Source organism: Geotrypetes seraphini, chromosome 2, assembly GCF_902459505.1.
Source record: "Geotrypetes seraphini chromosome 2, aGeoSer1.1, whole genome shotgun sequence".
Classification (NCBI taxonomy): domain Eukaryota; kingdom Metazoa; phylum Chordata; class Amphibia; order Gymnophiona; family Dermophiidae; genus Geotrypetes; species Geotrypetes seraphini.
The window spans coordinates 138,106,367-138,131,130 of record NC_047085.1 but is presented as its reverse complement, the minus strand read 5'-3'; the positions used below and the strand labels follow the sequence as shown (position 1 = coordinate 138,131,130).

The 24,764-nt window shown below is 45.9% G+C and overlaps 1 protein-coding gene across 10 annotated transcripts in view; it reads right to left on the bottom strand.

Moving 5' to 3' along the window:
* ZNF521 (zinc finger protein 521) overlaps positions 1-24,764 on the bottom strand; it is a 796,659-nt gene that overhangs the window by 105,739 nt on the left and 666,156 nt on the right. For all 10 annotated transcript variants that reach the window (XM_033933840.1, XM_033933831.1, XM_033933833.1 and 7 more), the window contains one exon: positions 17,777-17,908. In XM_033933840.1, coding sequence (XP_033789731.1) covers positions 17,777-17,908 — 132 coding nt within the window. The remainder of the gene's footprint in view (positions 1-17,776; positions 17,909-24,764) is intronic.

Here is a 24,764-nt window from a genome sequence, read left to right as displayed (position 1 = left end):
TTTTTATTTGTTTTTGAAGTGTATTTAAGCCATTATTTTCTCCTCCCTTTTTCAAATGTATTATTTTATTACAATCAGTACTAATTGTCTTGTTTTTTTATTTTTATCTTAAACTAATTTTTAACCAAATGTAAATTGCATTGGATTTGGATTTTGCAATTAAATCAAACATATTAAATAAACTTGAAACTTGCCCCAAAAATGTTTTTGCTCGACTAAAGCACAGGCTGGTGTGATACACTTCTTCAAGGGATACATTTGGAAGATCTGGACCTTTTTCTGCTTGTAAATCCATGTCTTCTCTATGACTTTGCACAGACCTTGTCAATGATGGAGTACACAGGTAAGGCTAGTCTCAGTTAGGGCACTGGTCTTTGACCTAAGGGCCGCTGCGTGAGCAGACTGCTGGGCACGATGGACCACTGGTCTGACCCAACAGCGGCAATTCTTATGTTCTTATGGTAATAGTTCTAAAACATGGTCTCCTGATTGCAAGATCCATTGGGCTGTGAACCAGGTATATTCCTGGGCTTGGGTAATTTGAAATTCTCCAAATACAGCCCCAACTTTTCTCAGATGCTCACTCATATCATCTATTAGTTTTTGTTCCAGACTCAGCTCCTCTTCCCTGGTCTTCCAGACAATATCCAGCATTCTCTAGGTCTCCTTTCATAAAGTAATTGAAATGCAGAAAATCTAGCTGAAGTGTTGCAAACACTATGTATGCAACAAGAAATCTTGGTTCTTGCCATCTTCTGTGAGAAATTTCCACATCTGCTTTAGACTTGGGCATTCCCCAAGGTCATCCATGTGTGGGTGGTATATGTAAGTGCAAAGGGTTTCACTTTCAGTCATGCATAAAGTTGCAGCATTATTTGAGACAAAATATGAGGTCTTCCAGTTTAGTTAAGACCTCCTTAGGCCATTTGACTCATGAAAAAATCTCTATTAAGCTAGTTGCCACTATTGCAGTTTTCATATTAAATACGAGACGATACAGCCTCCGGCACTCAAGTGCCAAACAGTATATCAGGACAACTAGTAGCAGAACACTGGCTTACAATGAATTATAAGATCATTTTCAAAACTATGGTTTTGGGTCACAGAGCCTTTTGTGGGATACCCTCATATTTGTCTGACTTAAGATTGCTTTTTAAAAAAAAAAAAAAAATTTTTCAATGCATTTACAAATAGAAATATAAAGGAAATACACCTTATACAAAGCATTAATAATATATCTTATTACAAGAAAGAAAGTAATATCTATCTAACATCCCTTGGTGCAAGTAGCCCACATTAATGGAGTATCTGGAGACTAATTACTAAGGGCTTATATCAAGCAGCAGTAGAGCCTTTTACCGTGGGCTGGCGAGGTAGATGCACATAGGAATCGAATAAGCATCAGAGTATTTACCTCGCCAGCCTGCAGTAAATGGCTCTACCGCTGCTTGATAAAAGGAGCCCTAAATAAACTATAATTAAATTAAGGAAATCAAAAGGACTTAAAATATAAATCTATTATTACTGGTTCTACTTTGGTAAAGGCTCTGTACTACCCTCTATGCCGATAAAAAACCAAGGGCTCCTTTTCCTAAGATGCGCTAGCATTTTTAGCACGCGCTAAAGATTAGTACGCTCTAAACAAAAAATACTAATGCAAGCTCTATGGTGGCGTTAGCGTTTAGCGCATGCAGCATTGTAGCTAAAACCGCTAGCACACCTTAGTAAAAGGAGCCCCAAATTAATTTGGAATTTTGTCCTTCAGAATAATCTCTAAGGGCCATTTTTTTACAAATCTGAGATAATGATTCTTTTGTGGCAAATGCACCAAAGCCCATTCATTTCCTATGGGCTTCAATGCATTTGCTGCAGGAGAATCACTTCCATGGCTTTGTGAAAAGGGGCTCTAAGTATAGAGCGTCCAAAATATAATTTCTTCCCTTGCCAGAAGACTCACACATTTACAGGTGAATCTTTAAAAAAAAAGAACCCCCGACCAATAAAACTTTTGATTTTAACTGAAGAAAAGATTTCCTCATAGGAAATTGGAATTCTATGAGCATTGGAACTTTTACCACCACGGCTTGCGATAAAAAACCCTAACGTGGCTAGTTTGTGGGAAATTCAACAGTCTCAGATTCCTGGCTCTGTGAATTCTCCAGTCTCTCTACCCCGTAACAGACAGAAATTGTCCTTCACAGTAGCAGAGTCTGCCATCTTCAATGTCAATTTGAGGTTCTACTTTCTGAAGTCTCTGTTCCATAGAGGAAATTTGTCTTCTATATCCTCCATTTTAGCGATAGAATCTTGAGTAAATCAACACAACTAGGCTACCATGTCTCACATCCTAGTCTCAATTCTAGTCACCACAGTCCAAATATCCTAAGAGATATAGATTATGAAAAAGATTGCAGTATAGCTGCTTCCAAAGAAGGTAATATTAATGGGCTGGGAAGATGGATTAATTGCTTACGAGGAGAGGCAGGCCTTCCCAAGCCCCTTTCTGCTCTTTGAGACTCGGGCATCTGAGGAGATGTAGTTTATAAGTTGGAGGTGCTGGGCATAGGAGGAAAGGTCATATCTGAAGAGCTGAGTGATGCCTGTTCTTCTGGAGAACCCATAAGTCCTTGTCTAACCTGTGACTAGGGCACTAAATGCTTACACTTAGAAACAAGTAGTGGAGTACTGGTGACCTATGTTGTTTTAGAGTTCTTTGAAGCTCCTTTTCTTTTCCCCATAGTTAAATGAAAAAAAAAAGTCACAAGTTATTGAAGATCCTGTCAAAGGAAAACCAAGGTTCCTTATTCCTATGATGCTCCATGGGGCCTGGCGTGCCCCTTAGGGCACACCCTTTTAGCCTGCGGCCATGCCACAGGAAATGGTGTGCTTTTGAATAGTCCTGGTGCTTGAGTGGTGTCAGCAACACATGTCTCTGGGTTCTTCTAGTTTCCTCCTCCTGAGCAGCCACCGCTGCTCTCCACCAGCATCAAGTCCCCAGTTGTCACTTTCTCACAGGTAATGGCACATTCTTGAACAGCCCGGGCAATTGGGTGAAGTCAGCACCATGTTTCTCTGGGTTCTCCTGGCGTCCTGCTCCTGAACTCTACAGGTAGCCACTCATGCTCTCCACCAGCATGAAGTCCTCAGTCTTCCTTTAAGGTTCCTATTAATTCTAATAGGCCAACGAGGTCACAAAATTTAAACTTATGTTATCTTTAGGCAGTAACTTGCACTTCATTAGGAAGTAACTCATAAAATTAATTTCTTTGCTTTCAGCCACTTGTCTTTGGAATTCCATCCTTGCCTCTCTCCACATAGAAGCATGCTATCACAAATTTAGAGGGCTTGGGCTATTCATCTCTGTTGTTACTATAATTTCTCTAATACATCTATCTGCTTTTTCTTTGTGCAGGGATCTAAAGTAATTTTAATAGTCTTTGGTCTGTAATTCCCCTACCTGCTAAGAACTAATATCTGTCTTATCATTCCCTCTGTAAGTCCCCCACTTGAGTGCTGTATATTGATACACCTTCTTGTTCAGTTTGTCTGTCTTGACTAGAGTGTAAGCTCTTTTGAGCAGGGACTGTCTCTTCTATGTTTTGATGCACAACCCATTGTATATCTAGCAGTTCTATAGGAATGATTAGTAGTCTTACATTTTTAGTGTATCAAAATAAGAGCAAATAATTGTGGATTTGTAACAAATAGGTAGACAATAGGTTAAGGTATGCCAAACCCCAGCCCTGGCTGACTTCTATGATCCACTATTTACATTCCTCTGGAACGTCTCTGGCTGAAATCCTGCACATGCTGACTTTGTGCATTTCAAATTCCTACTGACCTCCTTCCAGTCTGCCCTTTCACTTACAAAACAAAACTACTACACCCGCATGACTAAGTCTCTTGGATTCAACACTCACCTCCAACCCCTACTTTGCTGTCTCCCCAGACTATGGCTGAGTACTTCCATGACAAGGTTCAGAAGATTAACCTTGAGATCTAGACTAAACCGCCTCCACATCTCTCTCTTTTGGTCCACTTGCTTACCCTCCATCAACCCTTGCTGCCTTTTCTTTTTCTCCGAAATCACTGAAGAAACTGCAATTTTTCTTTCTTCCTCTAAACTCACCACTTGTTTCTCTGATCCTATCCCCAATCATCTGCTGACCATTAACTCTCCTATTGTCATGTGTCATCCCCTCTATATGCTATATTTTCAACCTATTGCTTTCCACTGCAAGGAAGCAGAGGGTAGGAGTAAAGGGACACTACTCTGACTGGAAAGGGGTAACAAGTGGTGTCCCACAGGGGTCAGTGCTGGGACTGTTGCTGTTCAATATATTCATAAATGACATGGAATCAGGGACAAAGTGTGAAGTTATAAAATTCGTGGACGATACAAAACTCTCCAGTAGGGTCAGAACTGTTGAGGAATGCAAAGATCTACAATGCGACCTGAACAAGCTGGGTGAGTGGGCAAAAAGATGGCAGATGAGCTTCAATGTAGAGAAATGTAAAGTCTTTCACATAGGGAAAGGAAACCCTACAGCTATACGATGGGAGGGAGGGTATTGGGGGAAGGCAAACTTGAAAAAGACTTGGGGGTATTGGTGGATACAACGATGAAGCCAGCGGCATAATGTGCAGCGGCCTCAAAAAAGGCGAACAGAATGTTGGGCATTATCAAAAAAGGTATCACTACCAGAACGAAGGAAGTTATCCTATCACTGTAACATAGTAACATAGTAGATGACGGCAGATAAAGACCCGAATGGTCCATCCAGTCTGCCCAACCTGATTCAATTTAAATTTTTTTTTTTTTTTTCTTCTTAGCTATTTCTGAGCGAGAATCCAAAGCTTTACCCGGTACTGTGCTTGGGTTCCAACTGCCGAAATCTCTGTTAAGACTTACTCCAGCCCATCTACACCCTCCCAGCATCTGGAGTACTGCATCCAATACTGGTCGCCGTACTTTAAGAAAGATATGGTGATGCTTGAGAGGGTCCAGAGAAGAGCAACAAAAATGATTAAGGGCATGGAAAACCTTGCATATACCGAAAGGCTGGAGAAGCTGGGGCTCTTTACCCTGAAAAAGTGGAGTCTTAGAGGGGACATGATAGAGACCTATAAAATCATGAAGGGTATAGAGAAGGTGGAGAGGGACAGATTCTTCAAGATAGCGGGGACATCAAAAAGAAGAGGGCATTCAGAAAAACTGAGAGGAGACAGATTCAAGACGAATGCTAGGAAGTACTTCTTCACTCAGAGGGTGGTGGACACCTGGAATGCGCTTCCAGGAGAGGTGATAGGACAGAGTACAATAATGGGTTTCAAAAAGGGCTTGGATGACTTCTTGAAGGAGAAAGGGATTACAGGGTATAGATAGAGGGGTACTATACAGGGTACTTCAGGATTAGGGCATAAACAATTCAGGTGGTGGGAACTTACAGGTCAAGGACCTGGAGGGCTGCCGCAGGAGCAGGCTGCTGGGCACAATGGATCCCTGGTCTGACCCGGCAGAGGCAATACTTATGTTCTTATGTTCTAACTGTGCCCAATGCCTTCAAACTTGCCATAGTTATGCCGCTCTCAAAAAACCCTCGCTGGACCCTACCTGCCTCTTCAACCATCTCCCTATTTCCCTCTTCCCCTTCTTATCTAAGCTACTTGAATGTGCTATTCACCATAGTTGTCTTGACTTTCTTTTATCTTGAGTTATTCCTGAACTGCTTCAATTGGACCTTTGCCATATCCCTGGAACAAACTGCCTGACTCAGTATGTCGGGCCACCTGTGTTAGGGAGACCGTTTCTATGTGCATTGCTACTCTGGGGCTCTATATGGCTTGCTGCTGTGTTCATTGGTTCCACAGAGCACTCTTTAGTGACTTCTGTCAGGGCCTGGAGCAAGCACTGTACGATTGGCTAACCCCAGTCCACAAGGCAAAAGCCTATAACACATTCATGTTTAACCAAAACAAAACAAAAAAAGTCTCACTCTTTCCAATGCTAGCTTTCCAAGGCTGCCTCTCTTGCTGATCAGAACTAAGATCTTTATAGCCCAAGCAAATATGAGTTACAAAGAACATAAGAGCTGCCATACTGAATCGGACAAAGCATTCATCTAGTCCAATATCCTGTTTCCAACAGTGGCTAGTCCAGATCAAGTACTTGGCAGAGTCCCTAAAAGTAGCAAGATTCCATGCTACTTAACCCCTGGGATAACAAGTGGCTTTCCCTGGGTCTCTTTTAATAACAGTTCATGGACTTTGCTCTAGAAATTTGTCCACATATTTCATAAACCTGTTTACATAACTGTTTTTACCACTTGCTGCGGCAGTTAAGACGAGTTCCTTGAGGTGATAAGCATCCCACCACTAACCCAAAGCGATGGGTATTGGGGTTGGGGGAGGGGGTTGGTGGCAACGGAAGACAGTAGACCAACTGAAGTCAAAGCACAGAAATAATCTTTATTCCAACAGGGAAATACAAAGTGCCTGGGGCTTACCATTCCAAGCTTCATAAGAACATAACAGCCATACTGGATCAGACTAACTGTCCATCTAGCCCAGTATCTTGCTTCCAACAGTGACCAATCCAGATCACAAGTACCTGGCAGAAACCCAAATAAGTAGCCACATTCCATGCAACTGATCCCAGGGCAAGCAGTGGCTTCCAGGAACTTGTCTGAACCTTTTTTAAATCCAGATACACTAACTGCTGTGGCAAACATCCTCCAGCAGCAAGACCCAAAGCTTTACTATTCTTTAAGGGTAAAAAATGTTTCTTCCTGTTTGTTTTTAAAGTATTACCATGTAATTTCATCTAGTTTCCTCTAGTCTGTGTACTTTTTGAAAGAGTAAAATATTGATCCACTTTTATCCATTCTACACCTCTCAGGATTTTGTGGATCTCAATCATATCCCCTCACCTCTCTTTTCCAAGCTGAAGAGCCCTAACCTCTTTAGCCTTTCCTCATACTAGAGGAATTCCATCCCCTTTATCCTTTTGGTTGCTCTTCTTTGTGCCTTTTCTAATTTTGCTATATCTTTTTTGAGATATGGAGACCAGAACGGAATATGATACTCAAGGTGAGGTCACACCATGGAGCGATTCAGAGGCATTATAATAATCTTAGTCTTATTTATCATCCCTTTCCTAATAATTCCTTGCATCCTTTTAGTTTTTGGGCCACTGCTGCACACTGTGCAGAATATTTCAGTGTACTGTCCACAATGACACCTAGATCTTTTTCTTAGATGCTGACTCCTAAGGTAGACTCTAACAGCATCAGTCAAACTACATGGGATATTTTTGAGATCTTCCTCCTCCTGGACTGAGAATCCTTGCTTCACTTTGGACTTTTAACTTCCTTCTTGGAGCCTGCCCTCTTTTCTAGGATGCCTAGCTGTTTTTGTTAAGTAAGCTAGGTTTATTTGGCAGCTTGACAGTAACAATAGTAGCACAATACTATTACTAGTAAGATTTGACTGCTGATTTTGCACCAAATTCATAGTAACATAGTAGATGATGGCAGATAAAGACCCGAATGGCCCATCCAGTCTGCTCAACCTGATCAAGTTCTTCTTTTCTTGAAATACCACCTATCAAAGTGATATCTAAGCAGTTTACAATTCACTATAAATAAAACTACAAAGATATGTAAATAAAAGTTAAATAACCAATAGGAGAGCTAAAAATGATAGCTTAAATTGTGTAAGCAGATCTGAATCTAGGGCTCCTTTTACTAAGGTGCGCTAGCGTTTTTAGTGTACGCTAGCCGAAAAATTACCGCCTGCTTAAAAAGAGGCGGTAGCGGCTAGTGCGCGCAGCATCTGCATGTTAAGGCCCTAACGCACCTTTGTAAAAGAAGCCCCTAGACCAGCGATGGCGAACCTATGGCACGCGTGCCAACTGTGGCACTCGAAGGCCTTGCAGCTGGCACACGCAGGGCCGCCATCAGGGCAGTACTACCAGGGAGTGCACAGGAGAGAGAGCTGAACGGGGACGATGGGGGACCCGCGGGGTTAAATATAACTCGAGCCGCGAGGCTCGTCTTCTACTCCGACTGCCCTGCTGCTCACACAGCCGATCGGAAATCTTCCCCGACGTCAGCGCTGACGTCGGAGGGCGGGCTTAAGCAAAGCAAAGCAAAGCTTAAGCAAAGCAAAGGGAAAGAGATGCTGAGGTGGGGGAGGGAATGGGTTTTTGGACTCAGAAGGCATGGACTTGGGAGAGAGGAATGGAGGGAAAGATTTGCTGAGGTGGGGGAGGGAATGGGTTTTTGGACACAGAAGGCATGGACTTGGGAGAGAGGAAGGGAGGGAAAGAGATGCTGAGGTGGGGGAGGGAATGGGTTTTTGGACACAGAAGGCATGGACTTGGGAGAGAGGAAGGGAGGGAAAGAGATGCTGAGGAGGGGGAGCGAATGGGTTTTTGGACTCAGAAGGCATGGACTTGGGAGAGAAGAAGGGAGGGAAAGAGATGCTGAGGTGGGGGAGGGAATGGGTTTTTGGACTCAGAAGGCATGGACTTGGGAGAGAGGAAGGGAGGGAAAGAGATGCTGAGGTGGGGGAGGGAATGGGTTTTTGGACTCAGAAGGCATGGACTTGGGAGAGAGGAATGGAGGGAAAGATTTGCTGAGGTGGGGGAGGGAATGGGTTTTTGGACACAGAAGGCATGGACTTGGGAGAGAGGAAGGGAGGGAAAGAGATGCTGAGGTGGGGGAGGGAATGGGTTTTTGGACACAGAAGGCATGGACTTGGGAGGGAGGAAGGGAGGGAAAGAGATGCTGAGGTGGGGGAGCGAATGGGTTTTTGGACTCAGAAGGCATGGACTTGGGAGAGAAGAAGGGAGGGAAAGAGATGCTGAGGTGGGGGAGGGAATGGGTTTTTGGACTCAGAAGGCATGGACTTGGGAGAGAGGAAGGGAGGGAAAGAGATGCTGAGGTGGGGGAGGGAATGGGTTTTTGGACTCAGAAGGCATGGACTTGGGAGAGAGGAAGGGAGGGAAAGAGATGCTGAGGTGGGGGAGGGAATGGGTTTTTGGACTCAGAAGGCATGGACTTGGGAGAGAGGAAGGGAGGGAAAAAGATGCTGAGGTGGGGGAGGGAATGAGTTTTTAGACACAGAAGGCATGGACTTGGGAGAGAGGAAGGGAGGGAAAGAGATGCTGAGGTGGGGGAGCGAATGGGTTTTTGGACTCAGAAGGCATGGACTTGGGAGAGAAGAAGGGAGGGAAAGAGATGCTGAGGTGGGGGAGGGAATGGGTTTTTGGACTCAGAAGGCATGGACTTGGGAGAGAGGAAGGGAGGGAAAGAGATGCTGAGGTGGGGGAGGGAATGGGTTTTTGGACTCAGAAGGCATGGACTTGGGAGAGAGGAATGGAGGGAAAGATTTGCTGAGGTGGGGGAGGGAATGGGTTTTTGGACACAGAAGGCATGGACTTGGGAGAGAGGAAGGGAGGGAAAGAGATGCTGAGGTGGGGGAGGGAATGGGTTTTTGGACACAGAAGGCATGGACTTGGGAGAGAGGAAGGGAGGGAAAGAGATGCTGAGGTGGGGGAGCGAATGGGTTTTTGGACTCAGAAGGCATGGACTTGGGAGAGAAGAAGGGAGGGAAAGAGATGCTGAGGTGGGGGAGGGAATGGGTTTTTGGACTCAGAAGGCATGGACTTGGGAGAGAGGAAGGGAGGGAAAGAGATGCTGAGGTGGGGGAGGGAATGGGTTTTTGGACTCAGAAGGCATGGACTTGGGAGAGAGGAATGGAGGGAAAGATTTGCTGAGGTGGGGGAGGGAATGGGTTTTTGGACACAGAAGGCATGGACTTGGGAGAGAGGAAGGGAGGGAAAAAGATGCTGAGGTGGGGGAGGGAATGAGTTTTTAGACACAGAAGGCATGGACTTGGGAGAGAGGAAGGGAGGGAAAGAGATGCTGAGGTGGGGGAGCGAATGGGTTTTTGGACACAGAAGGCATGAACTTGGGAGAGAGGAAGGGAGGGAAAGAGATGCTGAGGTGGGGGAGGGAATGGGTTTTTGGACTTAGAAGGCATGGACTTGGGAGAGAGGAAGGGAGGGAAAGAGATGCTGAGATGGGGGAGGGAATGGGTTTTTGGACTCAGAAGGCATGGACTTGGGAGAGAGGAATGGAGGGAAAGATTTGCTGAGGTGGGGGAGGGAATGGGTTTTTGGACACAGAAGGCATGGACTTGGGAGAGAGGAAGGGAGGGAAAGAGATGCTGAGGTGGGGGAGGGAATGGGTTTTTGGACACAGAAGGCATGGACTTGGGAGAGAGGAAGGGAGGGAAAGAGATGCTGAGGTGGGGGAGCGAATGGGTTTTTGGACTCAGAAGGCATGGACTTGGGAGAGAAGAAGGGAGGGAAAGAGATGCTGAGGTGGGGGAGGGAATGGGTTTTTGGACACAGAAGGCATGGACTTGGGAGAGAGGAAGGGAGGGAAAGAGATGCTGAGGTGGGGGAGGGAATGGGTTTTTGGACTCAGAAGGCATGGACTTGGGAGAGAGGAATGGAGGGAAAGATTTGCTGAGGTGGGGGAGGGAATGGGTTTTTGGACACAGAAGGCATGGACTTGGGAGAGAGGAAGGGAGGGAAAAAGATGCTGAGGTGGGGGAGGGAATGGGTTTTTAGACACAGAAGGCATGGACTTGGGAGAGAGGAAGGGAGGGAAAGAGATGCTGAGGTGGGGGAGCGAATGGGTTTTTGGACACAGAAGGCATGAACTTGGGAGAGAGGAAGGGAGGGAAAGAGATGCTGAGGTGGGGGAGGGAATGGGTTTTTGGACACAGAAGGCATGGACTTGGGAGAGAGGAAGGGAGGGAAATAGATGCTGAGGTGGGGGAGGGAATGGGTTTTTGGACACAGAAGGCATGGACTTGGGAGAGAGGAAGGGAGGGAAAGAGATGCTGAGGTGGGGGAGGGAATGGGTTTTTGGACACAGAAGGCATGGACTTGGGAGAGAGGAACGGAGGGAAAGAGATGCTGAGGTGGGGGAGGGAATGTGTTTTTGGACACAGAAGGCAAGGACTTGGGAGAGAGGAAGGGAGGGAAAGAGATGGTTGTGTACATGGGGAATAGAAGAAAGGAGAATTTTTGGTCATAGGGAGGGAGTGAGGTACAGACAGTGGCATACCAAGGTGGGGGTGGGGGCGGTCTGCCCCGGTTTTACGCTCCAAGGGGGTGCATAGCTGGCCACCCTCCAGTGTTCTCCCTAGGCTGGCAAACTGCGTCTCTTTAGCCACTTGAGTTCCACCACCGCCATTGGGAACAGGCCAGTGCCAAGTTCTCCCTGCTTTTCCCTGTGGGGCCGACCAACTCTCGCCACCCACATCAATTCTGATGTCGGAGAGGACGTTCTGGGCCAGCCAATCGCTGCCTGGCTGGCCCAGAACGTCCTCTCCGATGTTAGAATTGACGTCGAGTGGCGAGAGTTGGTCGGCCCCGTGGGGAAGAGAAGCAGGGCGAACTCGGCGCCGGCCTGTTCCCGATAGCGGCAGTGGCAGCCTATTCCCAAGTGGCGGTGGCAGCATTTTCCCAATGGTGGTGGCATAGGGGAGGGCAAGGAGAAAGAAAGACAGGGGGGACAGGGAGCCAAAAAAAAAAAAAGAAAGAGGGCTGGGTGAAACAAAGAAAAATGGGGCACGGAGAGAGAGAGAAAGACAGACATACAGAATGAAAGGGGGTATGGAGAGAGAGAGAAAAAAAGAAGGGGGCAGGGTGAAACAAAGAAAAAGTTTGGGGAGGGAATGAGGTCTGGAGAAGAAGCATACAGGAGGCTGAAAAAAGGGAAGAAATATTGGATGCACAGTCAGAAGAATAAAGTGCAACCAGAGACTGATGAAATTACCAAAGGTAGGAAAATGATTTTATTTTCAATTTAGTGATCAAAATGTGTCCGTTTTGAGAATTTATATATGCTGTCTATATTTTGCACTATGGCCCCCTTTTACTAAACCACAATAGCGTTTTTTAGCGCAGGGAGCCTATGAGCTTCAAGAGCAGCGTGGGGCATTCAGCGCAGGTCCCTGCGCTAAAAACTGCTATCGCGGTTTAGTAAAAAGGGAGGGGAAATATTTGTCTATTTTTGTATAGTTGTTACTGAGGTGACAATGCATAAAGTCATCTGCCTTGACCTCTTTGAAAACCCGCGGAATATAAATGATAATTAACATTTTCTCTGCGTACAGCGTGCTTTGTGTTTTTAAAATTTTATTGTTGGTAGATCATTTTGACTTGGCCACCAAGGTAAGGGGGAGGGAGGGGAGCTGCTGAAAGAGTCTACCTTGACGTGGTTGCAGGCTTACAAATCTTTTGGTCAAAGAGTGCGGCGACAGAGAAAAGTATGTGTGTATTCGGCCCATGAATGAAATCATTAAAACATTATAAATTGCCAATAAATTGAAATGAAAACCAAAGGATTGTGAATCAAATTGATTCTCTGACAATACAAAGATTCCAACCTTTAAAAATGATGTTACATAGTTCAGGCAACTTTATAAAGAGTTTTTAGATACTAAAATCTTGTTATTAAGGTTTAATTGACATGCTGGCACTTTGAGGAAATTCTTTGGTTTTGTGCGGCAGTTTGGGCACTCGGGCTCAAAAAGGTTAGCCATCACTGCCCTAGACTCTAACCTTTTATTCCTATTATAACAAAAAAAAAAAAGAGGATTTATGTTTTCTTAGGCAAATAGGTTTTAAAGTCTCCTTTAAATTTTGACATGAAGATTCCAAATGTAGGTGTAATGGTAAATTATTCTACAGTGAGGGAATGGTTACACTAACCCCCTCTTCTACGAAACTGCGCTAGCAGTTTCTAGCGCAGGGAGCCGCGCTGAATGTCCTGTGCTGCTCCTGACGCTCATAGGAACTCTCTGAGTGTCGGGAGCAGCGCGGGACATTCAGCGCGGCTCTCTGCGTGCCCTCTGCGCTATAAACCGCTAGTGCGGTTTCGTAGAAGAGGGGGGTAAAACTGGTAAAATAAATTGGGTTAAAAATCTATCTGCTGAAATGATGGAATAACCATGAGGTTCTGGGGTCCTTATACTAAACTGCAGTAAGCACAAATGTGAGCTAGAGATGTCCAACATGGGACACGCTGAGGCATCCCGTGGTAAATTTGCTAATTTGTATGTGCATACTGTACACTTAATAAATATTTTGTAATTTTGAGGAAGGGGGTTAAGTTTGAGAGAGAGGGGAGTGGGCATAACTGCGCTACTCAGAATGTAGGGCATTGCTGCATGCTAACTGATTAACATGGGGTTAGCACATGGGCCCTTCGGCCAGATTCTATAAACAGTGGCTACATTAGGTGCCACTAGACACCCTAATTGCAGCTGCCTAGCGATGCCTAAGTTCAGGTTCCACCTCTAATTTTTATTTTTCAATTGGCTTAATTGGTGTGGTAATTGACCATAAGAACATAAGAATAGCCTTACTGGGTCAAACCAATGGTCAATCAAGCCTAGTAGCCCGTTCTCACGGTGGCCAATCCAGGTCACTAGTACCTGGCCAAAATCCAAGGAGTAGCAATATTCCATGCAACCAATACAGGGCAAGCAATGGATTCACCCATGTCTTTCTCAGTAACAGACTATGATGGACTTTTCCTCCAGGAACTTGTTCAAACCTTTCTTAAAACCAGCTATGCCAGTTTTTAGCCAATCAAAAACAAACAAACAATAAAACAATTTAAGGGTTCGGCGCCAAATTCTTAGGATGTCTAGTGACGCCTAAGCGAAAGCACCCTCTCACGGCTAAGTAGGTGTGGTTATGGGCGGAGAATAGGTATGGTTGACATAGCGCCACTAAATTAGCCAAGTGAAAAGCTGGCCTAATGGAGCGGCATCTATGTCTAGGACGACTAGTGATGCCTAAGTCCACTTAGGTGCCACTAAGAGTGATTCTATAAACTGCATCATTTTTTTGATCGACAACCATGCTAATCTGGCCCTTACTGCTGGTTGCGGTAATATTTTTAATGGCTGTGTCCTAGTTGTGCAATTAGTACATTCCAATTAAATAAGAATAGTGGGAGGTTTGTAGTTTGTATTTATATGTTTAATGTTAGGATTTTGACATTAACAGCAATGGGGCAAGAGCAACCAGAAATCGTCTGTAGTACCTGAAGACTGGAGGGTGGCCAATGTTACGCCGATTTTTAAAAAGGGCTCCAGGGGAGATCCGGGAAATTATAGACCAGTAAGCCTCACTTCAGTGCCAGGCAAAATTGTAGAAACAATTATAAAAAAATAAAATTGTGGAACATGTAGACAAACATGATTTAATGAGATGGAGTCAGCATGGGTTCAGCCGAGGGAGATCTTGCCTCACAAATTTGCTTGACTTCTTTGAGAAACCCTTCTACTCTAGAAATACCTAACCACAAATCTTTAAGGGTAATATCTTATGTTTCCACTGTTGGTGGTTGATCCTCTACTACATCTGAAAATTCAAGTGATTTAGGTATTCCAGTAAAAGTTAATTTATTTATCTGAGTAGAGGATACCACATATTCAGTGGAAATAGCAGGATTTATATTCCTACTATCACTTGATACTGGATGAAGGGGAGGAATCCTTTCAAGGGGGCTCATTGATGCTCCCGATATAGGAGAGTTCATATCAAGTGAAATTTGTGGAGGATTATCCGTTGATGATGTCAAATGCCTGTCCATAGGACCAGATACAGCAGGTGTTGAACTCTTAGGTTTAATTTTCTTTTTCCCCATGTCCTGACAGTAAATTCCTGCTCCTCAGCTCCTCTTTGCTCCAAGGGGCTCCCAAGGGGCAGAATGTGCCCCTTTGGCCACGCCCTGCGGCCGCAACCGCAGCAGCGGTGTTGAATTTAAGGAAATCAGTAGAGACGGACCCAATGACGTCAGGGGTCCGTCTTTTCCAGTGCCTGCCCGATGGGCCACCAACAAAGCTCTACCGCTGCTGCGGGAGACATGGGGCAAAGTTGTTCAAAGTTGTTAAAACGCATGTGGATTGTGAAAAATTTCAGGCGGACCGTAGGAAATTGGAAGATTGGGCGTCCAAATGGCAGATGAAATTTAATGTGGACAAATGCAAAGTGATGCATATAGGGAAGAATAACATGAATCACAGTTACCGGATGCTAGGGTCCATCTTGGGGATTAGTGCCCAAGAAAAGGATCTGGGTGTTATCGTAGACAATAAGATGAAATCTTCTGCCCAATGTGCACTGGCGGCCAAAAAAAGCAAATAGAATGCTAGGAATTATTAAAAAAGGGATGGTTAACAAGACTAAGAATGTTATAATGCCCCTGTATCAGTCCGTGGTGCGACCTAATCTGGAGAATTGCGTTCAATTCTGGTCTCCTTATCTTAAGAAAGAAATAGTAGTGCTAGAAAAGGTTCAAAGAAGAGCGACCAAGATGGTAAAGGGGATGATCTCCTCTCATATGAGGAAAGACTAAAACGGTAAGGGCTCTTCAGCTTGGAAAAGAGACAGCTGAGGGGAGATATGCTTGACGTCTACAAAATCCTGAGTGGAGTAGAACAGGTACAAGTGGATCAATTTTTCACTTCATCAAAAATTACAAAGACTAGGGGACACTCGACAAAGTTACAGGGAAATACTTTTAAAACCAATTGGAAGAAATTTTTTTTCACTCACAGAATAGTAAAACTCTAGAACGTGTTCCAGATGATGTGGTAAGAGCAGATAGCATAGCTGGTTTAAAGAAAGGTTTGGACAAGTTCCTGGAGGAAAAGTCCATTTTCTGTTATTGCGAAAGACACAGGGGAAGCCACTGCTTGCCCTGTATCGGTAGTATGGAATATTGCTGCACCTTGGGTTTTGGGCCACTACTAGCCACCATGGACCCCTTCCAGTACATGTTGGGCATGTGATGGAGTAGATGAGTTTGATATTTCTTATTGGGAGAAAGGAGTCTGATCAGGGAGAATGTTGTCTTCATTGTCAGAAGTGAGTGGTGTAATTGAAGCAGTAGGGTGTGACTTGGGGGAAGGGAACAGTACTAGCACCTGCCCCACCTCCTTTCAAAGATAGTGGGGTGAACTTTCTGTGGCCAAGAATGCACGTTGTTCCTAGCTGCAGAATTGCAAAATGAAATTTACTGTGGGAGCTGCTGAGTGGCTCCTGAGCTAAATTGCTGCACTTCTATAACTAGCTCTCCAAGTTAAAAATGTTTCAAAGACCTGAATTTTGGTGAACTAAATGTTATGTACACAGAGAAGATAGTAATTGTAAATCATTTTGTTAACAATAAAACAGAGCCTTGTTTTCCAAGAATTTTCTTCACACTCTGAATACCAGAAATACTAGGGGCATAATCTCATACTAGGATGCTTATGTAATATTTCCAAAACAGTGCCTTTTTATTAGACAGCAGAATAAAAACATGTAGAAAGGTGTGAAGATTTTTATAAAGCACTGCATTTGTAGAACTAAGGATCAAGCAAGATGCAAATGTTACCTTTTTATTGGACTGACTCAATCTATCTATAACTAGCTTTCCAGGGTCATACTTCCTTTATTGGCACTGAGCTAGTCAAAGATATACAGAGCTGGTGGTAGGCATGCCGCCATGATACAGGGTAGAAATTTCCAAAGAGGTCCCAAAGTCTGCCAGCAGGTTGTGCTGCTTTCAATTCTGGGTATTCTTGGGCGCCCAATGCGATGAGGGCTCAGTCAAATGTTCTTTATGGAACCCCCAAAATACTGGCCGCTATGTAGATATATTGTACTAGATTCTATATGGTGCCTAAAAAAATGCTGAGTGATATTCTATAAGCAGCGCTCAAGGTTGGGCACAGCAGCCATTTACACCAACGGAAATATGGTGCAAATTCTTGCACCTAAATTAAGAGCAGATCCCTCTTTATTTTAAAATTACACTCATAACTTGGAGAAATACATCTGATCCACCCATGACCCTCCCATTTCCACACCTCATTTTAGACCAGGGGTCTCAAAGTCCCTCCTTGAGGGCCACATTCCAGTCGGGGTTTTCAGGATTTCCCCAATGAATATGCATGAGATCTATGTGCATGCACTGATTTCAATGCATATTCATTGGGGAAATCCTGAAAACCCAACTAGATTGCGGGGAGGGACTTTGAGATCCCTGTTTCAGATGGATCCTATGCCTAAATGTACGTGCATAAATTTTAATTAAAACCAATTAGCACAGCTAATTACTCATTAAGATCCCAATTATCGGTGCCAATTGGCTTATTATTCAATTAAATTGAACATGCAAATTGGACATGTGCCCAAATTTGCATGCAGTATTTTTAGCGCTCTTTATTGAATTTGGAGGATTAAGTCCAAAACAATGGTATCATGCACAGCTTATTTTTTTGGTCATTTCTACATAAGGAGATTAATACGACAGTCACAATGTATACATTAGGAATTAATAAACATTCATGCAGCGAGGTTAGCTGCAGTTCTACTTGAAAGTGCCAATATATACAGCTCCTCCTGATTTAGGACAGCTTAGATCAGTGAGCTGAGAACATGGGAAGTCAGTATTCATATTGGGTGCTTTGAAAATAATGAGGCTTATTATGTTCAATAGCACATATTAAATCTTATTAAAACATGTTAATGTGGAATAATGTGCATGAATGTATTAATGCATATTTGTAAATCTTGCTTGTAGGTTGTAATCCCTCTCAGGTAAGGAAATACCTGTTGGATCTAAAATGTAACTTGTCTCGGATTTGGAAAGGTGAGAAATTAAATATAAAATCTCAATCCAAATTCTACCTGTAAAGCAGACAGGGCATTTAAAAGTGCCCCCCATTCCTTCAAAGCTGTGTTCTATCAAGTGGCACTGCAATTTGGCTGGTGAGTCAAATGTCTGGCTGCAGAGTTTGCATTCATGATTCAGCCCTTCATCTGGCAGAGAAAACAAAAGGAAAAGGCAGAGTCAATTAAATCATTTATAAAGAAAATTCTGCCATTAATAAACTGAACAGTTTTTGGAAAGTTTCTGATGCTAACACTGCATGCATCTGGTTTTTATCAATCAAAAATGTCACTGCCTTGGAGCTGCATGTGGAAAACCTGAATGTACATTAGCTAGCCTTTTCAGGAGAAAATGTATCTAACAATGTTTTCCTAGATAGCTAGGAAGATGCTTGTAAAGCTGATTCAAATTCTAGGTTTCCAAGCAGGGTACGATGGATTAAGAACACCTCCTATGTATATGCTATATAACAGATAAAAACCTAGGACTTTATACAATCTATGCAGCCAATAGATGACAAAAGAGTTCCCTCTTCCAAAGGCTCATAGTTGCTAAAGGTGACCATACTGAGTAATATTATCTATATTACATGACTCATGATAACCAAGTGTACATATAGATACATCAGACACATTAGATGTAGAGATGTAGCCATTACAGGCCCAGGCCCACTCACTTTGGGTTCAGGCCAACCAAGTTGCCACAGCCTGACATTTTAAAACTCCCTTCATCCCTCTCTCTGCGTACCTTTTAAATGCCACTTTTTACCAGCAGTAAGCATGACCAATCCATTCTGCTCAGTGCTGGCTCACTTTATGTTTCTGAATAGGAGAAAAGGCTCTGAGCTGATGCTGAGCAGTGCACATCGATCGCTGCTCACTGCCATCAAAGAAGTGATGTTTAAGAGGTACTCAGGCGAGGGTGGTGAATCGAGAGCCTGGATAACCTATGGGTTGAGAGATGCCAGGCAGAGACCATGGGGGTGGGGTTCCTGTGCCTACACACCTTTGGGCCCAGGCCCACCCAAAATTGGGTGCCTGCCTACACAGTTGATCAGAAGTCTGATTTTGCATAAGACTTCTAGGAAGGAACTGGTACATTCAGGTCAGGATATGTAAAAGTTTTTGAGTAATTTACAAAATGCTCATTCAATGCAAAGCCTTTTATAAAACATGTTTAACTATGCTAGGAAACATTTGTAGATTGCAGCCTATGGAGCGGGAATGACTATTTTAGAAAGAAAAACATTTAAAAGAAGATCATCATCATTCAGGGTTTTGAACTTAAAGTACTGGCATTTACGAGTATAACCACTGACAGGTGTAAATACTGATTTTACAATCTATGCATTAAAATGTGTCCACTTATAAAAGTAAACATCTGATTTTTCTAAACTGGACATCTATGAGCCAATTAAGAAGCTTAGTGAAAACCAAAACCCACTTTTTAAAAAAAAAAATTTGAGACGGTTTCATAGTTCACAGAGGTTAGCACATTTTCTCCCTCAATCCTCATGCAACCCCAGATTCGTATGAGTACCGTATTTTCACGCATATAACGCGCGCGTTATACGCGTTTTTACCTACCGCGCATACCCCTCGCGCGTTATATGCGTGAGCGCGGTATACAAAAGTTTTTAAACATAGTTCCCACCCCGCCCGACGCCCGATTCACCCCCCCAGCAGGACCGCTCGCACCCCCACCCCGAACGACCGCTCGCACGCGCTCCCACCCGCACCAGCATCCACGATCGGAGCAAGAGGGAGCCCAAGCCCTCTTGCCCGGCCGACTCCCCGACGTCTGATACATCCCCCCCCGGCAGGACCACTCGCACCCCCACCCCGAAGGACCGCCGACTTCCCGACAATATCGGGCCAGAAGGGAGCCCAAACCCTCCTGGCCACGGCGACCCCCTAACCCCACCCCGCACTACATTACGGGCTGGAGAGATCCCAGGCCCTCCTGCCCTCGACGCAAACACCCCTCCCCCCAACGACCGCCCCCCCAAGAACCTCCGACCGCCCCCCCAGCCGACCCGCGACCCCCCTGGCCGACCCCCACGACCCCCCACCCCCCTTCCCCGTACCTTTGGTAGTTGGCCGGACAGACGGGAGCCAAACCCGCCTGTCCGGCAGGCAGCCAACGAAGGAATGAGGCCGGATTGGCCCATCCGTCCTAAAGCTCCGCCTACTGGTGGGGCCTAAGGCGCGTGGGCCAATCAGAATAGGCCCTGGAGCCTTAGGTCCCACCTGGGGGCACGGCCTGAGGCACATGGGCCCAACCCGACCATGTGCCTCAGGCTGCGCCCCCAGGTGGGACCTAAGGCTCCAGGGCCTATTCTGATTGGCCCACGCGCCTTAGGCCCCACCAGTAGGCGGAGCTTTAGGACGGATGGGCCAATCCGGCCTCATTCCTTCGTTGGCTGCCTGCCAGACAGGCGGGTTTGGCTCCCGTCTGTCCGGCCCACTACCAAAGGTACGGGGAAGGGGGGTGGGGGGGTCGTGGGGGTCGGCCAGGGGGGTCGCGGGTCGGCTGGGGGGGCGGTCGGAGGTTCTTGGGGGGGGGCGGTCGTTGGGGGGGGGGGGGGTTTGCGTCGAGGGCAGGAGGGCCTGGGATCCCTCCTGCCCGTAATGTAGTGCGGGGTGGGGTTAGGGGGTCGCCGTGGCCAGGAGGGTTTGGGCTCCCTTCTGGCCCGATATTGTCGGGGAGTCGGCGGTCCTTCGGGGTGGGGGTGCGAGTGGTCCTGCCAGGGGGGGTGGATGTATCGGACGTCGGGGGGGGGGGCATCAGGCTTTCAGGATGGGGACAGACCTTCAAGGGGGGACAGACCTTCAAGGGGGACAGGCAGACCTTCAAGGGGGGACAGGACTTCAAGGGGGACAGGCAGACCTTCAAGGGGGACAGGCAGACCTTCAAGGGGGGACAGACCTTCAAGGGGGGACAGGACTTCAAGGGGGACAGGCAGACCTTCAAGGGGGGACAGGACTTCAAGGGGGACAGGCAGACCTTCAAGGGGGGACAGGACTTCAAGGGGGACAGGCAGACCGAAGGGAGTGAAAAAGCTATAAAATAAACCCACTAGCGTGTCAATGTGTTGAGAGGAAGAGGTGGTCTGGGAAATTCTGCTGAGAAAACTCCGGGTCCATTTCCACCCCCCAGTTACCCTAGTCCACTCCACTCAACTGGTTCACATACTGAGTGGGTCTTTGGGTGTTGTTCCTGGGATCTCTTTCAGTGGTTTGTCAGTATCTCCTTGTGGTCCAAGGAAGGAAACTTTGTTAACCTTAGCATTGACCTTCAGAATATATTTGTAACAGCGCTGCTTGTGTGGCATTACCGTAGGCTATGTAGTGATGGAAAGAAAAAACAGACCTTTGCACATTTTTGCACTAGGTATATGGTATAGGTATATAGGTATAGGTATTCCTGCACAGCTAAGTCTTTGTGAAGTTACGGTACCTTGTTCTTTCTGTATTTGACATCTAGCAAGGTCTCTGTTTGGAAGGAATGATTTAAGTTATGGTAAAAGCAGATAGCATTGCTGGTTTTAAAAAGGTTTGGACAAATTCCTGGAGGAAAAGTCCATAGTCTGTTATTAAGACATGGGGGAAGCGTCTGCTTGCCCTGGATCGGTAGCATGGAATGTTGTTATTCTTTGGGTTTTGACCAGGTATTTAGTGACCTGGATTGGCTACCATGAGAATGGGCTACTGGGAATGATGGACCATTGGACTGACCCAGTTAGGCTATTCTTATGTTATGTTCTCATCTGTAGGGGCCTTTGTTTTCACTTCTTATTTTAATGTATTTTTTCTGGAAACTTATCAGTGTTTTTTATAATGGGAACAAAAATGGAAGAGAATTACCGTAATGTGTGTGGAATGGGGGGGGGGGGGGTGTTTAACTACCATAATTTCTTCAGCTAAATACCGGTAATTCAATCCACCTCAACCAGACATAGGAGAACTCACGCACCATTCACACACCCTCCAACCAAACACGTGAAAAGAAAAAAACTGTTCATTCTTATAAACAACCTTATAACTTTTAATCTAGAGTTAGTGAGTATGAATTCAGCAACAAGAACAGAAATCACATGTTCATTCTTATAAACGATAACATTAACCGGTAGATCAAATGAAGTATCGAGGACAAAATAATCTAAATACAGTTACCGTAGTTAAGGTAAAGTTGTACAGTAAATAAACAAAGTTTACAGGTTTATTCAGTCATCATCACAGTCATCTGAATCCTTGAATCCATCAAAAACTGAATTGTCATCATCATCATCATTAAATAAAGTGAGCACAGCCTGCAGACGATCCTCGTTTATTTCTGAAGTGATATCGTCATCGTCGTCGTCATCATCACTGATATCCGTGTTGTTGCCTCCTTCTGCTGCACTGGTAGTAGCCGTAGTGTCATTGGTTTTATAAACAATGCCCGCTTTTTTAAATCCGTTTACAATAGTATTTGGGGTTATTTTGTCCCATGCTGAAGCCACCCACTTGCAGACTTCTGTGAAAGTTGCCCGCTTCAGCCGCCCCGCGGGTGTGTACTCATGCGTGCCGCTCTGCATCCACTGCTCCCACTCCTTTCTAACAAAAGTCTTGAATGGATGATTCACTGCGATGTCAAGTGGCTGCAGCTTACATGTCAGGCCTCCAGGTATCACAGCGATGTGGGCACGAGTAGAATTAATGTAGGCCTGAACATTTTTTTCTTTGTGGGCAGCCATGGCATCAAAAATTAACAAGGATTTTTTTGCAAAGAATCCACCCTGTCTTGCCCTAAAGCATTTATCTATCCACAATCTCATTACGTCGCAGTCCATCCATCCCTTCTTGTTGCAGTGCACAACCACACTGGTGGGCAGCTTTTCACGGGGCATAGTGACCCTTTTGAAAATGAGCATGGGCTTTAACTTAACCCCGCTAGCTGAGCAACCAAGAACTACTGTAAAACACGTTCTTTCATGCCCAGTTGTGGTGATGGCAACAGATTTAGTACCTGTGGGGGCTACGGTTCTTGTCGGTGGAATGTCGAATGCCATTGGAATTTCATCCATGTTGATGACGTCCTTTGCAGTGATGCCAAGTTCAGATATTTCTTTGGCAACAAAGTCACGGAAATCAATCAATTTTTGCTGCCAGTCATCCGGAAGTCGCTGGCCAACAGTTGTTCTCATTCTAACTGATAGTCCGTTCCTTTTCATAAATTTTGAGATCCATGTGAAGCCAGCTTTGAAGTCGGGTATTCCTCTTCCATTGGCAAGTAGTTTTGCCTTCATCTGAATCGCAACAGTAGAGACTGATTCATTTTGCTCCCTTCTCTCCAGAATCCACTGCTTCAAGTCATCCTCCAGCTGAGGCCATTTTGGTTTGGCCCCACGACGTGCCCGTTTTCGCGGATTGCATTTCTCCAGTTCCTTCTTATCTTTTCTCCATTCACGCACCGATGTTTCTCCAACATTGAACTCTCTCGCTGCGGCCCGGTTGCCTATTTCCTCAGCTTTCGCAACGACTTTAAGCTTAAAGTCCGCTGTATATGACTTTCGTCTCATTCCTTCCATTATGGCGGTAAATTTAAATTTAATTGATAAACTCTACTACCGGGTAGATAAATGCAGAATACCAATCTGAAGAGATCAAATTACTGAAATGTGGGCTCTACATGAAGCATTAATCTTTTATAGGCTTACCCAAAGGCTGAGATGCTGTTGTAAAGGCAAAATGGTATTTACTGGGCAAATTACAAAGCCAGATAGAGGGGAGACAAAGCCACATGGTCAAAAGCACACCGTGACAAAGGCCCACCTTGGTGACAGATCAAAAGCGCGCCCAGACAACCTGGCGCAGAAAACTGAGCAGCAAGCATGCTCAGACCATCTTCTTTGTCTGTAGATGGTCTGCGCATGCTTACAGAGCGGCAAGCAGGGCAGGGCTGGAAACGAGCAGGCGGGACCAGAGGAGACTCGGGGCAGGGCTGGAAACAAGCAGGCGGGACCAGAGGAGACTCGGAGCAGGGCTGGAAACGAGCAGTCGGGACCAGAGGAGACTCGGAGCAGGGCTGGAAACGAGCAAGTGGGACCAGAGGAGACTCGGGGCAGGGCTGGAAACAAGCAGGCGGGACCAGAGGAGACTCGGAGCAGGGCTGGAAACGAGCAGTCGGGACCAGAGGAGACTCGGAGCAGGGCTGGAAACGAGCAAGTGGGACCAGAGGAGACTCGGGGCAGGGCTGGAAACGAGCAGTCGGGACCAGAGGAGACTCGGGGCAGGGCTGGAAACAAGCAGGCGGGACCAGAGGAGACTCGGGGCAGGGCTGGAAACGAGCAGGTGGGACCAGAGGAGAATCGGGGCAGGGCTGGAAACGAGCAAGTGGGACCAGAGGAGACTCGGGGCAGGGCTGGAAACAAGCAGGCGGGACCAGAGGAGACTCGGAGCAGGGCTGGAAACGAGCAGTCGGGACCAGAGGAGACTCGGGGCAGGGCTGGAAACGAGCAGGCGGGACCAGAGGAGATTCGGGGCGGGCGAAAGGAGAGTCGGGGTGGCCAGAGGAGAGTCGGGGCGGGCGAAAGGAGAGTCGGGGTGGCCAGAGGAGAGTCGGGGCGGGCAAAAGGAGAGTCGGGGTGGCCAGAGGAGAGTCGGGGCGGGCGAAAGGAGAGTCGGGGTGGCCAGAGGAGAGTCGGGGCGGGCGAAAGGAGAGTCGGGCGGCGATGGGGGAGTCGGGGCGGCATGCGCGGTATACGTGTGTGCGCGGTATATAAAAGTTTCTGTACATGAAGTTGTGTTTTTCGCGCGCTATACCCGTGTGCGCGTTTTACACGGGTGCGCGTTATCTATGTGAAAATACGGTAGTCAGCAGACATTTAAAGGGAAGTCCTGTAACAGAGTGCTTACATTTGTGTGTCACTTGTTTGCATAAAATTGCAGATTACTAGGACTTTTATGGGCAAGTGTACGCTTACATGCATGCTAGAAGGACACCTACGCGTTATTCTGAAAA